This window comes from Mus pahari, chromosome 12 (assembly GCF_900095145.1).
Source record: "Mus pahari chromosome 12, PAHARI_EIJ_v1.1, whole genome shotgun sequence".
NCBI classification, from domain to species: domain Eukaryota; kingdom Metazoa; phylum Chordata; class Mammalia; order Rodentia; family Muridae; genus Mus; species Mus pahari.
This window is the reverse complement of record NC_034601.1, coordinates 12,748,322-12,760,680: the sequence shown is the minus strand read 5'-3', so window position 1 is coordinate 12,760,680 and position 12,359 is coordinate 12,748,322. Positions and strand designations below refer to the sequence as shown.

Genomic DNA, 12,359 nt, shown 5'->3' with positions numbered 1-12,359 from the left:
ATTCCAAAGGTCCCAAATCACATTAACCAAGTTTGCAAAAAACTTTTACCCGTTTACCCACTAGCCATCTTCCCAGCCTTCAACTGTTTTTAGGGTTTTTTTTGTTTGTTTCTTGTTTGTTTTTCTCATACTGTTTTTATTATCTCTCTTTTTTTTTCTCAATTGTTTTTTGAGACAAGGTCTCACTATGTAGACAAGGCTGGCCTTGAACTCAGAGACCTGCCTGCCTCTGCCTCCGAGTGCTTGATTAAAGGGATAGCTTACCTTGCTCAGCTTCATCTCTTTTTAATTAATAAGTATATATGGTTGCCTGGGAAATCTGGATGCTTTTCACAAGAACCTTCATAATACCTGAGAACTGAAAATAATCCAAGCAAATTCATGTAACAGGGTAAATTACAGTTAACTACCTAGTGTTCAGAAACACTACATTTCTCATGTTTATGTGAGAAGGCCTCCTCATGCTTTTTAGGCTCTAAATACAATCTCTGAGTTACACAGTGGGTCAATGGCCAGCTTGAGCTACTAGACCTTTTCTCAAAACAAAAATAAAAGCAAGGACAGACAGAGCAGGCAAACCCACAAATTTTATAAAGAACTGGAAAACAGGGCCATCCCTTGATTCTCTAGGTTTCTATAATACCAAGTCCAACTCCCAGCTGTCATAACCACAGCCTCTCCCCCGAAAGTGTCCTTTACTCTAGCAATCCCATCTGTGGTTTTCCTGACCACATGTGTTGTTTTCATGGTCCCATGCCTTCGCATGTATTATTTCTCTCTGCCTAGAAACCATTTTTAAAGGTAAAATACTCATACTTTAATAATGAGCTTAAACATCCACAAGGCCTTATAAAGACATTCTATTACCCAGCATTCCTCCTGTATAGCACTGGCAGTCTGTGTTTTTGCCTAAGTATATCCTACTCAGACAAAGTTACCACCATGCAAGAACCAAGTGAATTCTGTGCTTGATAAGCACTTTCTGAGCAAATGACTTTACAGGAAGAATTGCTTTTTTTTTTTTTTTTTTTTTTTTGGTTTTTTTGAGACAGGGTTTCTCTGTGTAGTCCTGGCTGTCCTGGAGCTCACTCTGTAGACCAGGCCATCCTCAAACTCAGAAATCTGCCTGCTTCTGCCTCCCAAGTGCTGGGAATTAAAGGCGTGAGCCATCACTGCCTAGTGGTTTATATGAAGAGTTTTAAGGAAGGCAAAAATGAGATGCAAGAAAACATAATGTTTTGTTACTGAAGCTGTCATTTCTCACCTTCACCTTCCCTCCCTGCTTGTTTTCAACACTGGAGATGAGCCCCAGAGAGTGCTAAGAAAGCACCACACTGAGCAGTGCCCCCACCTCAACTCTAAAGTCTTGTGAATGGCACTCAAGGATCAGACAGGATAGGTTCCCTCACATGTAGCAGGCCCAAGCCCTCTTCCACGGAGTTTTACTCCTGGCCGCTGTCATGTCCTGCTGACTCACACTTCTAACTATGTCCTAGAGTAAGCCACCTAAATGCTCTCAATCACCTCCTGGGAAAGAACAAAAGAAAAGCTAGTCAGTTTTGCAGTAGCTTGAGGGTTAGATGATGCATACTTAAAGTGCAAAGTAAGTGACAGAAGTGAATGCTTCAATCACAAAAATCTTAAAAGCATGGAATACTTCACTATGGGGGGGGGGGGGAGAAGAACATAATAGAACCTGACAGGAATCATCTTTTTATTAAGAGTGAAGAATATAATAGCTTGTCTTCAACTACATGCTTTTGCTCCCTGTAGTAACCTTTTAATGACTACCAGGTCCCTGAGTTCCTGTGACAATATCAAGTCTTGGTTTCCTGGTTCCCTTAGGCACAGTTCCTGGCCTCCCCATAGCCCTTTGTTGATACTACAGGCAGATGCCCTATACCCTTTATTTCTCAGAGTGCCGCTCACCCCTTCCAAGAGCCTGACCTTAAATTAAGAGTCTCCCAACCCCTCCGTCACATACTGAAACACAGTATTTCAAAATTAAATTCATCCAGGCTGGAGCGATAGCTCAGGGTTTGAGGGTGTTTGCTGTTCTTGCAGAGAACTTCAGCTCAGTTTCCAGTACCAGCATCAAGTGACTCACCAATGCCTGTGGCCTTCAAGGACAGTCAGACAGACAGACACACACACACAGAGAAATACACTGATGTTTTTTTTTTTTTTTTAAAGACCTTCTTTAAAACAGTTATCTTAGTAGACAACCTAGCACACAACTTCCATTTCTTTGTCCTGATGTTTGCAATTCTTCTACACAGCTCAGCAGTTCTCAGGTTTCTCTTCTTTGCCAATGATGCTTTTATTCCTCCTGTTCTGTAAGTGGCTCTTAACCATACTGGGGATCATGAACCCTTCTGAAAAAAATCTCCTAAATATTATACCAAAAAGATGTTGAACATGCATGTTTACAATTTTAAGAAACCAGTGCCTCAAATAATAATCTATACTCCTCCACTCAAGATTTTAACTATTACTCACTATATAGAAAGGTTTGTTTTCTTTCTTTCTTTCTTTCTTTCTTTCTTTCTTTCTTTCTTTTTTTTTTCCTGTATGTTTTGCCTGCTTATGTTAGTGCATTCATGTGCCTGTGGAGCCAGAGGATGTCAGATTTCCTGGAACCAGGGTTAAGGGCAGTTGCAAGCTACCATTGAACCCAAGCCATCTGCAAGAACAAATGCTCTTAATGCTGAGCCACCTCTCCAGCCTCTGTTACAAACACCACAAACTGACAGAGTCATCTCTCTCTCCATGGTAAACCCGCTCTGCCTTCAGTATCCCCTCTTGGATCGTGGCTCCAGTTCTACACCTTGTCTCATTTTAGCTCAGCAATCTTCAAACCTAAACCCACCTTTCTTGGCTTCCTACCTTATAACTAACTTTGTCTTCATTCTATCTCTTGTGACTTTCCATAAGACCTCTTGTGACTGGTTCTGTCTGCTCAAGATTCCTCATCTCCACTGGAACTGCATTACTGCACCCTGAGATGGCTACAACAGCCTGATTGCTCTATCACCACCATACTTAAAAATCTGCCTATGACTCTCAAATACTTCAAAGCTTTCTTTCCCACCGACTTTTCTTATGGAGTCCTCAACAATGTCTTACCTCAATACTTTTCTAAGATTAGACTCAACAGCTCAAGCTGTTACTTGTTCCTATTATCTGTCTATCAAAATCACACCCACATTTAAATGGCCAGCTCAAAACCCAGTCTTCTTTTAAAAACATTTTAATTATGTATATTCATATACATATATGTGCATACACACAGACACCCCTAAGAGGTCAGAGGCATCAAGATTACTTGGAGTTACAGGCTGTTGGGAACTGAATTTTGGTTGGAACTCTCAACTGCTGAGCTATATTTATCCTGCACCCCACCCCCACATCTTATCTTTTTGTCTTCTACATAATGACTAGGAAGGGAACTTGAACAGATAGGCACAATTCCCAGAGAACTGTTTTAGGGAAATCTTGCTAAAAAACAGCTGAAAATCCCTTAAATAATCTTTTTTAAAGAGTTCTTTTTTTTTTTTTTTTTTTTTTTGGTTTTTCGAGACAGGGTTTCTCTGTGTAGCCCTGNCTGTCCTGGAACTCACTCTGTAGACCAGGCTGGCCTCNAACTCAGAAATCCNCCTGCCTCTGCCTCCCAAGTGCTGGGATTAAAGGCATGCGCCACCATCGCCCAGCCAAAAGTTACTCTTAAATTCAGTTTTTAGTGTGTGTACCCTAGTGAGTTTTCTATGCACATGAGTGTAGATGCCCTTGGAAGCCAGGGTGGCAATGGGGAGTGTGTGTGGGGGGGGAGGGGGAAGAGTGTTACCTAATGTAGATGCAGGGATCTGAGCTTAGGTCCTGCAAAAGCAGCAGATATTCAACCACTATGCCATCTCTCCAACTTTTTAAAGATCACAACTATTCAAGTAGATACTTAAGAAGCTGCCATAAACTCAACATTGATGAGATGCTAATGACATACAATTAAGAATATTAAATAAATACCAAGATACCTAAGATATGTTATCATTCTGGAGATAAAAGGCTGATGTTAGGATTTAAATTCCAATTATATCTGCATTTTTCTTAAAATTAAAATTTGTAGGTACCAGGTGGAAGGCAGAGGTAGGTGCCAGCCTGGTCTACAAACCGAGTTCCAGGACAGCCAGGGCGATAACACAAAGAAACCTTGTACTTAAAAAAAAAAAAAAATTAACTTTATTTATTTTGTGCATATGAATGTTTCACTTGAATGCATGTCTATGAGAACATCTCATCTACTGGAACTGTAATTACAGACAGTTGTGAGCTGCCATGGGAACTGAACCCAGAGCAGCCAGTGCTCTTAATTGCCGAGTCATCTCTCCAGCCCCTAAAATTTGAATTTTAAAAAGAATTCTGCACAGCAAGTGGAAACTTCAAAGGTGAATACCAACAGGATCTAAATAATCCATCTTATCAGGGTAGTGGGGAGTGCGCGGGTTCAACTGACAGATCCTAATTTTTTTGTTCCCTATTTAAAATACACTCCCCCCCTTAAATAAATGAGCCTATGGTGGGTAATCATAAGTGTTGATAATAAGAGTTACTGGCATATTACCAGCAGGTACAAGGACAGTAATACATGCAAGACAGATGTAATGTGGAAAGTACTTTTTCTCCATTCCTTTATAAGGTCTTTCTTGTAACTGTGACCTAATTTAATTTCTCTTTTGACTTGCAGGTCCAGTTCACTTTTATCTTCATAACCGTATACTATGAGACATTTTGCTCATAAAAATATAACTATTCATGAGTCTTAAAAAAAAAAAAGAACGTTAATTATTCTATCTAGTTAGCACACTTGGTGAAAACACACTTTTTCTGGCATTTCTAAAATTATGACTATTCAAATTTGAATGCATTTCTGAAATAGACTTGTTCATCAGGAAAATATGCTGAAGTCCTGAGATTATTAATAAATCAAGGAAAGGCCTGTGCAATAGCGCAGGAGCTGAAGCATTTAAAACGGGATCTTTCTACAGCAAAGCCTGACTCCAGTTCTTCACCCTGTAAAAGGACTTCCTTTCAATACCTTATCTGAAAAAGGCTGTCTTCTTTTTCCTCAATATGGCTAAGTTAAACTATCTCAGAGACCTTCGTTAAATGAACTTGTTTTAATTAAAACAATACACTTCAGCATTCCACATGCAGGAAATCCTGCAAGTGATCGGGCAAAAACTATCACTGAACACTAAAACGTTAAGGGGAAACCATCACAGTAATCGGGCTGAAACATATGGATACATTCACACTGTGAAGAGAGTACACTTGAGGGTAACGACGGGATAATTTAAAGTCAAATTAGACCTAACTCCAAATACGTCTTAATAATCCTAGAGTGATGCTGGCTTATCCTTCCTGAAACACAATCGGTATATTTAAATCCATTTTGAAACTTCAAGATTTCAGTATGTCCACAACCAACGCTGTGTCATTAGCGGTTAAGCCTGAGGTAGAAAGCATCATTAGCGCTACTGAAGATATTTTGTGAATGCTGTTCACGTACACAGAAGAGAAGAAAAAATATTTTGGTGCTCAGCACACAAGCCCATTATTCCGGCTTGCAAAACCATGGCCGCCGCCACCACGGACAAGCATCTAATACAATTCCTGGCTTTAACCTAATGTCAAAAGGCAGTGGCTATAATGCTATAAATTAGGGGACATAGTGTACTTCCGTTCCTGTCCCGAGGGAGAAGCCTCGAAAGTACGCGCTTTAAGACCAAGCCCCGGAGTCTTCGAGTCCTGGCCTCAGTCGGGGTTGCTCCTCCAACCGCAAAGAGAAAGCCGAGAAAGCAGCGGAGCAACACCTAAGCCTCGACCGGCTCCGGGACCCCGCCCCAGGGCCCCAGGAGTGAAGGCCAAGAAGCCAGGGGTCCCGGACGCCGCGGAACGCGAGGCCAAGGCGCGGGAAGGGCCGCGGGTGCGTCCAGATCAGCCACAGGCAGGGGGCACAGGGTGACCGCGTAAGGCCGGGCCTGCAATCCAGCGGCGGACACTCACCAAACCATGCCGTAGGCGCCTTCTCCGATGTACGAGAGGTTGGTGTAGCGCGGCCCCACGTCGAACACCTGCCCGCGGACCATCTCCGGGCCCGCCGCCGCCGCCGCCGCCATGTTGGCTGCACAGCCGCCGCCGCCGCCGCCGCCGCGCTGGGTTCGACGCTTCGCGGCTGCCGCTCGACTTATGCTGCGCTTCCCGCAGGAACTGCGCCGCCGCCCGTGCAGCCGCCCCGGCCGGCGGTCGGGAACGAGGAAGGAGGACAACACAGAGGAGAGAATTAACCGCCGGTAGAACCACTGCCAGCCTTCCTGCCTGACGGGCGGGCTACGAGTGGGAGGAGGGAAGGGTTCGCGTCCAGGGGCGCTGGGGCGGAGTCAAGGGCGTGCGTGCTGATTGGCTTCTCCTGGTAGAGAGGGCGGGGTCTCGCGGGTCGGCGGAAGCAGCGAGGTAAGGCAGGAGCACTGCGGCTGCGGGGGAGGGACGTCCTGTGCGTTCACAGACCCAAGCTCTGGGTAGCTCCAGAGAGCTAGGTTGGAACTTAGACATGAGGACCCCCAGAGTCCCACCCACTATCCTGGTGCTGTGCCTGGTCCAGAACGAACTCGCACGGGACCAGGGATTTGGCTTAAGACCAGAGGACTCACCACACACCAACCACGGGACCCCTGAGACAGACCTCTAGGAATATGTGGCCCACATTCTGCACTCTGGTGAACTTAGACCATCACAGTGGGACAGAAACCAAAAAGCATAACCCAGACCCAGAAAAAAAATTTCACCCTGTAATGAGCATAATAAAAACATGCCTTTTAGACATATAAAAATAGATTAATCAGGAACCCCACAGCACCCAAGGCTGCTCCTGATCCAGAGCCCAGTGACATAACTCACGCAAGATAACCAGATACAGTCCTAGAACCCCATGATGCCCACTGGACAGAATATACGCAGAGACCAAAAGCAATGCTTTGCACTACACATCTGGAGAGATGCACCTTGATCTGCTCTGTGGCTAGAGAATCTCCCCCAGGATCCTGATCCTCAAATCAGAAACTTCTGATGGGGATTAGACCTGACCTGAAGCTAAGATAGGTGACACAGGTGACCTTGGGGAGACAGGCTTAGGACTATAAGAAATTTAGACTGTAAACCTTGCATGATGACCTTCAGCATAATAAAATATAACTTTTGTTATACTAACTACATATATCTACCTTCTTGCTCGTGGCACACACCTAAGAGTGTGAGACATAAATAAGTGGAAACCAAAGCATAAGACATTGAACCCCCTAATTAGAGGTTTGTTCAAGAAGATTTGCTGAATATCTGCAGCACTGGAGCCAGCTATGCTTCCAGGGTGAAAAGACAGACAAAATACAGTATTTGCACTTACGTGTTGTGAAGAAATAAAAAGCCAAGGGAAAGTAGGTGCACTGTGGGTAGGGACACTGGAAAAAGACATAGAAATCTGGAGACTCAGATCCATGTGTTGTGTAACAGTTTCCTGAAGGATTGAAACATTCTATGAACTTGAAACATTCTAACTTGAGGGGAAGCTTCTTAACTAGTAAGGTAAAAAACTAAAAGGAAGCCTGGCTTGGTGGAGCATGCCTTTAATCCCAGCACTCGGGAGGCAGAGGCAGGCGGATTTCTGAGTTCAAGGCCAGCTGGTCTACAGAGTGAGTTCCAGGACAGCCAGGGCTGCACAGAGAAACCCTGTCTTGAAAAAAATAAAATAAAATAAAAATTAAAAAATAAAAAAACTCAATGGAGTTTCAGGAAGTCCTTAAAACTGACCAGATTCAGTAGGCCCCTCCAACCAGAGTAAGCAATAAAAGCAGAGAGTCCCTCTGAGATGGAGCTCAGGTGAGCTGCAAAGGCTCTTGAGACCAGCTACCTGGAAGAGGCAAAACCCTGCCTGCTGCCTGGTAGTGGTTTAGACAAACGTATGCACTTGGAAGGACACTCTTCAACTTCGGCAGCACCCACACTTTGGTCTGTTGTGAGCTCCTGTTTGTAGTTAGGAAACCTGTGTTGTGTCTCCCCAGGAAAAGTTTTGTCACCGATGGGCATACTGAAACACAGCATAGTTAGACTGGCTAAAACATCTGAACAAGATTTAGAAAAAAAAACAAAAACAAAAAACAAACAACTTGATGTCATGGGTCCAAACCAGTCACAAACACCACTAAACTGAAGGATGAAATTTGAATCTTTTTTTTTTTTTTTTGGTTTTTCGAGACAGGGTTTTTCTGTATAGCCCTGACTGTCCTGGAACTCACTTTGTAGACCAGGCTGGCNTNGAACTCAGAAATCCNCCTGCCTCTGCCTCCCGAGTGCTAGGATTAAAGGCGTGCGCCACCACGCCCGGCGAAATTGGAATCTTAAAGTTGGTGGATGCCCAGACAAGCAGAGATAATGAGATTGTAAGTGACTACCATTGTCTCCCCAGCCATCCCTGGAAGCAGACTCCTGTGTGGCCAACTAACTAACTATCTAACTTAGAGACATCAAGTCTGGCCTTCTAGACATCAATAAAGATTAACTAGGCAATCTCAAAGATAAAAAAGTAAATCTTTAATAATTAAGGGAAGAACTGGGGTGGCCCTCGGTGGAGGAATGCATACTTAGCCTATGGCAAGTTATTGATTCTTTAATCCTTCAAAATGTATTAGTCCATTCAGCAGAATCTATTTCAGAAGACACCTAATACCATGGCTCTATTAAAATGTATTTTTTTTAAGACCAGGATAGATGGATAGTATCATGAAATAAAAATCCCACGAATTAACATAAAATTAGCAGCTGAAGCAGTAAACTTATCTGATGACACAGAAGAGCAAGTCGGCAGTATAAAAAGTGGACATTAGGAAAGTTTTCAAAATCATTAAAACTGTTAACAAAGAAAATAATCTAGGATAAGTATTGCATGCTTTTAATCACAGCATTTGCCCAGACAGGGCTACATACTAAGACCTGTCTTTAAAAGCAAGAAAGAAAATAATTGAGATAATTGTAGGAATTCAAACTATACATATCGAAAAATAAAACTGAGGAAATCAATTAGAAACAATAATCAAAATGGAAGAAAACTTTCCTCAGACATGCAAGTAGAAAATTCAATGGGTTCTCAGGGTTCCAGAAAATTAATAAGCAGAGGTCAACTTGTGGTAGTTACTTATCCTGTTTCAGTGTTTAAGGCCCCGACAAAAGCAATTTAAAGGAGAAAGGGTTTATTTTGAATCCCAGTTTGAGAATAGAGTCCATTCTGGTTAGAAAGCCCAGCTCAGGACTTGAGATGGCTGCTCACATAAGCAGGAATCAGAGAGTGGTGTATGCCAGTACTCAGCTTTTACTAACCCCCTGTTTAATATAGCCTAGTACTTCATCCCAGATCAGTGCTCTCCATAGTTAAGGTGAGGCTTCCAACTTCCCTTAACATAGTCTAAATAATTTCTCACCAGCATGCCCAGTCTGTCTCCTAGGAGATTCTAGATTCTGTCAGACTGACAGTATTAACCATCATACAACTTTAAGACAGAATCTGGGTGGGTGGACACATTTTTAACATAGATTTACTTATCTTTATCTATGTGTATAAATTTTGCCTGCTGATGGTAGAGGTCAGAAGAGGGTGTTGGAGCTGGAGATACAGACTGTTGCAAGCTGCTGCTGGGTGCTGAGAATTGAACCTGGGTTCACTGCAAGAGCAGCAGGGGCTCTGAACTGCTGAGCCATCTCTCCAGCTGCCAAAAGTTGCTACATCTTAGGGATAAAGAACAAACTAATGATATTTTAGCAGAGGATAAAATTATTTATTTAAAAAGCTAAAAACTAACATTAGAGAGAGAGGATAGACATCAGTAGTCAGAGGTGACACTCAGAAGGTAGAGGTGATGGATCAGAAGTTCAAGATCGTTCTTGACTACAAAACAATTTGAGGCCAGCCTGAGCTACAGGAGACTGGCCCCTGTTTCAGAAAAGAAAAAAAGAAAGAGAGAAAGAAAGAAAGAAAGAAAGAAAGAAAGAAAGAAAGAAAGAAAGAAAGAAAGTTGAGAGAAAGAAAGAGAGAAAGAGAGAAAGAAAAAAAAACCTAAATATTGACCCTCAGATTTCTTGGTAAAAATTTGTGTAGTAATTAAATGCTAAAAGAAAATAAAACAAGCCTGGCAGCTGTTGGAAGGTCTGATTGTGACACTTTGTATCACGCTGTAGACCAGCCTCAGGGCTCTGCCTGCTTCTGCCTCCTGAGTGCTGGGATTAAAGGTGCATGTGCAACCACGCCTGGCTCTGACACAACTTTCTGTTTTTGTGCTTGTTTGTTTATTGCATGGTGGGGTGGTGGAGGTAGAGGGCAGGGCATGCTAAAACAGCAGAGCTGTAGAAGTCCGTGATGAATTGTCTTCTTCCGTGTGAGTTCTAGTAACCACACTCAGATCATCTGGTTTTGTGGCAAGCACTTTTATCTTCTGAGACATCTCACTGGACCAAGAATAACTCTTCTTGAGTCCCAGGTCAGCATATCTACAGTACACTAGGCAGTGCTATGTGACCTCCCAAATTTACATTAACTATATATATCCAAACTACCAGCAGCTAATTGATAAGACCTTTGTTTCAATTTCCTCAGACTTACGAATGGTTGCAATAATACCCACCTCATAAATATGTCCTACAGAGTAAATAACACACAAAGAGTCCAGTGCAGAGTATACTATGTACCCAATAAATGTTATCTTATTACTATCTACTCCACCCAAACCTGTTCCTCATCTTGTATCTAGTGGATAGTGTTACCATCACATAGGTACAACGTGGAACTATGACTACCATAGTACCTTTTAAGCTAGGTGTTGCTTTGTGGTAGAAGGATTATTCAATATATAATTTACTTCACTTCTGAATGTAAGTACCACCACCTACTCAGTCACAAATTCCCACAAAGTTTAATGTATATGAATATATTCAAGGTTTCTTTTGGTTCCTTTACATCTTTGAGGTGTATGTGTGTATGTGCATGTGTGTGTGTATAAACACACTTACCTGTGTCTGTACATCTGGGGGCCAGAGGTTGACCTTAGGTGTTGTCTCTGCTTTAGTTTTGGAGACAGCATTGTTCACTGAAACTTCTCATTTCTGCTAAGCGGGCTAGCCATTGAGCCTCCAGGATCTGCCTGGCCCTCTGCCCAACGCCGGGGTGGGGGGGGGGGCACATGCGCACTGCTGGGCCAGGCTTTTCTGAGGGTGCTGGGGACCTGAACTCAGATTGTCCTGCTTTTGTAGCAAGCACTTTACTGACTGAGCCCTCTCCCCAGATATTTCTTTAATATATTTTTGTTACTCAAAAATGTGGTCTCCAGTCCTAGCAGCAGCAGCAGCAGCAGCAGCAGCAGCAGCATTATTTCTGAGGATGTTGGAAATGTAGCATCTCGGGCCCTGTCTCAAACCTCCTAAATCCAGATCTGCCTTTGAACAAGACCTCCAGGTTATTAGTATACTTGTAAAGTTTGAGGAGCAAAGATTTTGTGTAGCCACTGGGTTGGTTAAAGCCAGTTGACTCATCTCACTGAGTCTACACACTGTCTGACTCCTTCCAGTGGTTGTTTCTCCTGCTCCTGGGATTGGTCTGTCTATAACAGATTTAGTCCTAGTCATCCCCTGACTCCCAACTTCCTTATTTATTTATTTATTTATTTATTGCTGCTGGGGATTCAACCCTGTGCCTTATGATACTTCCACACTCCCCAGATAATCAGGAGTTCTGGCTGGACCTTTGAACTCATATCAATATAGCAAGGAGCCAGGCACAAACTATGGCACTGAAACAGATTCATAGGGTATATGATATACCACATAAATGATTTAAAAGCTCTGAAGGAGCAATAGTAGTTAAGTGTGAACACTGACTCACAAAACACTTCAGCCAGGGGCTGGAGAGATGGCTCAGTGGTTAAGAGCACTTCAAAGGACCTATGTTCCATACTCAGCACCCACATGATACAAGAGGATCTATCATCCTCTCCTGGTCTCTGTGGGAACTACACACATGTGGAATGTCTGGGCAAAACACCTATATACATAGAATAAAATTTAAAATTAAACAAACAAACAAACGAACAAACTAAAACCAGAATTGTAGCTCTGAGCAAATTTCTATGCTCCAGAAAGGCAGAAGTGGAAACAGATCTTAAATTTCTAAATATTTTTTGAGGATTAAATGGGTTAGTATGTTGCAGTGAGAATTTTGGTTTCTTAAAAAAACACAGTTATGTTAAGTGAATATGTTTTTGTTTTAA

At 42.7% G+C, this 12,359-nt stretch overlaps 1 protein-coding gene across 2 annotated transcripts in view; it reads right to left on the bottom strand.

Moving 5' to 3' along the window:
- The window catches only part of Mapk1 (mitogen-activated protein kinase 1), a 58,981-nt gene extending 52,568 nt beyond the window's left edge, over positions 1-6,413 (bottom strand). The window contains exon 1 of one of the 2 annotated variants that reach the window (XM_021208917.1): positions 6,064-6,413. In XM_021208917.1, coding sequence (XP_021064576.1) covers positions 6,064-6,176 — 113 coding nt within the window. In that variant the 5' untranslated portion in view covers positions 6,177-6,413. The remainder of the gene's footprint in view (positions 1-6,063) is intronic. The other variant, XM_021208916.1, reaches the window with a different exon arrangement.
- Between the last annotated feature and the right edge of the window lie 5,946 nt (positions 6,414-12,359).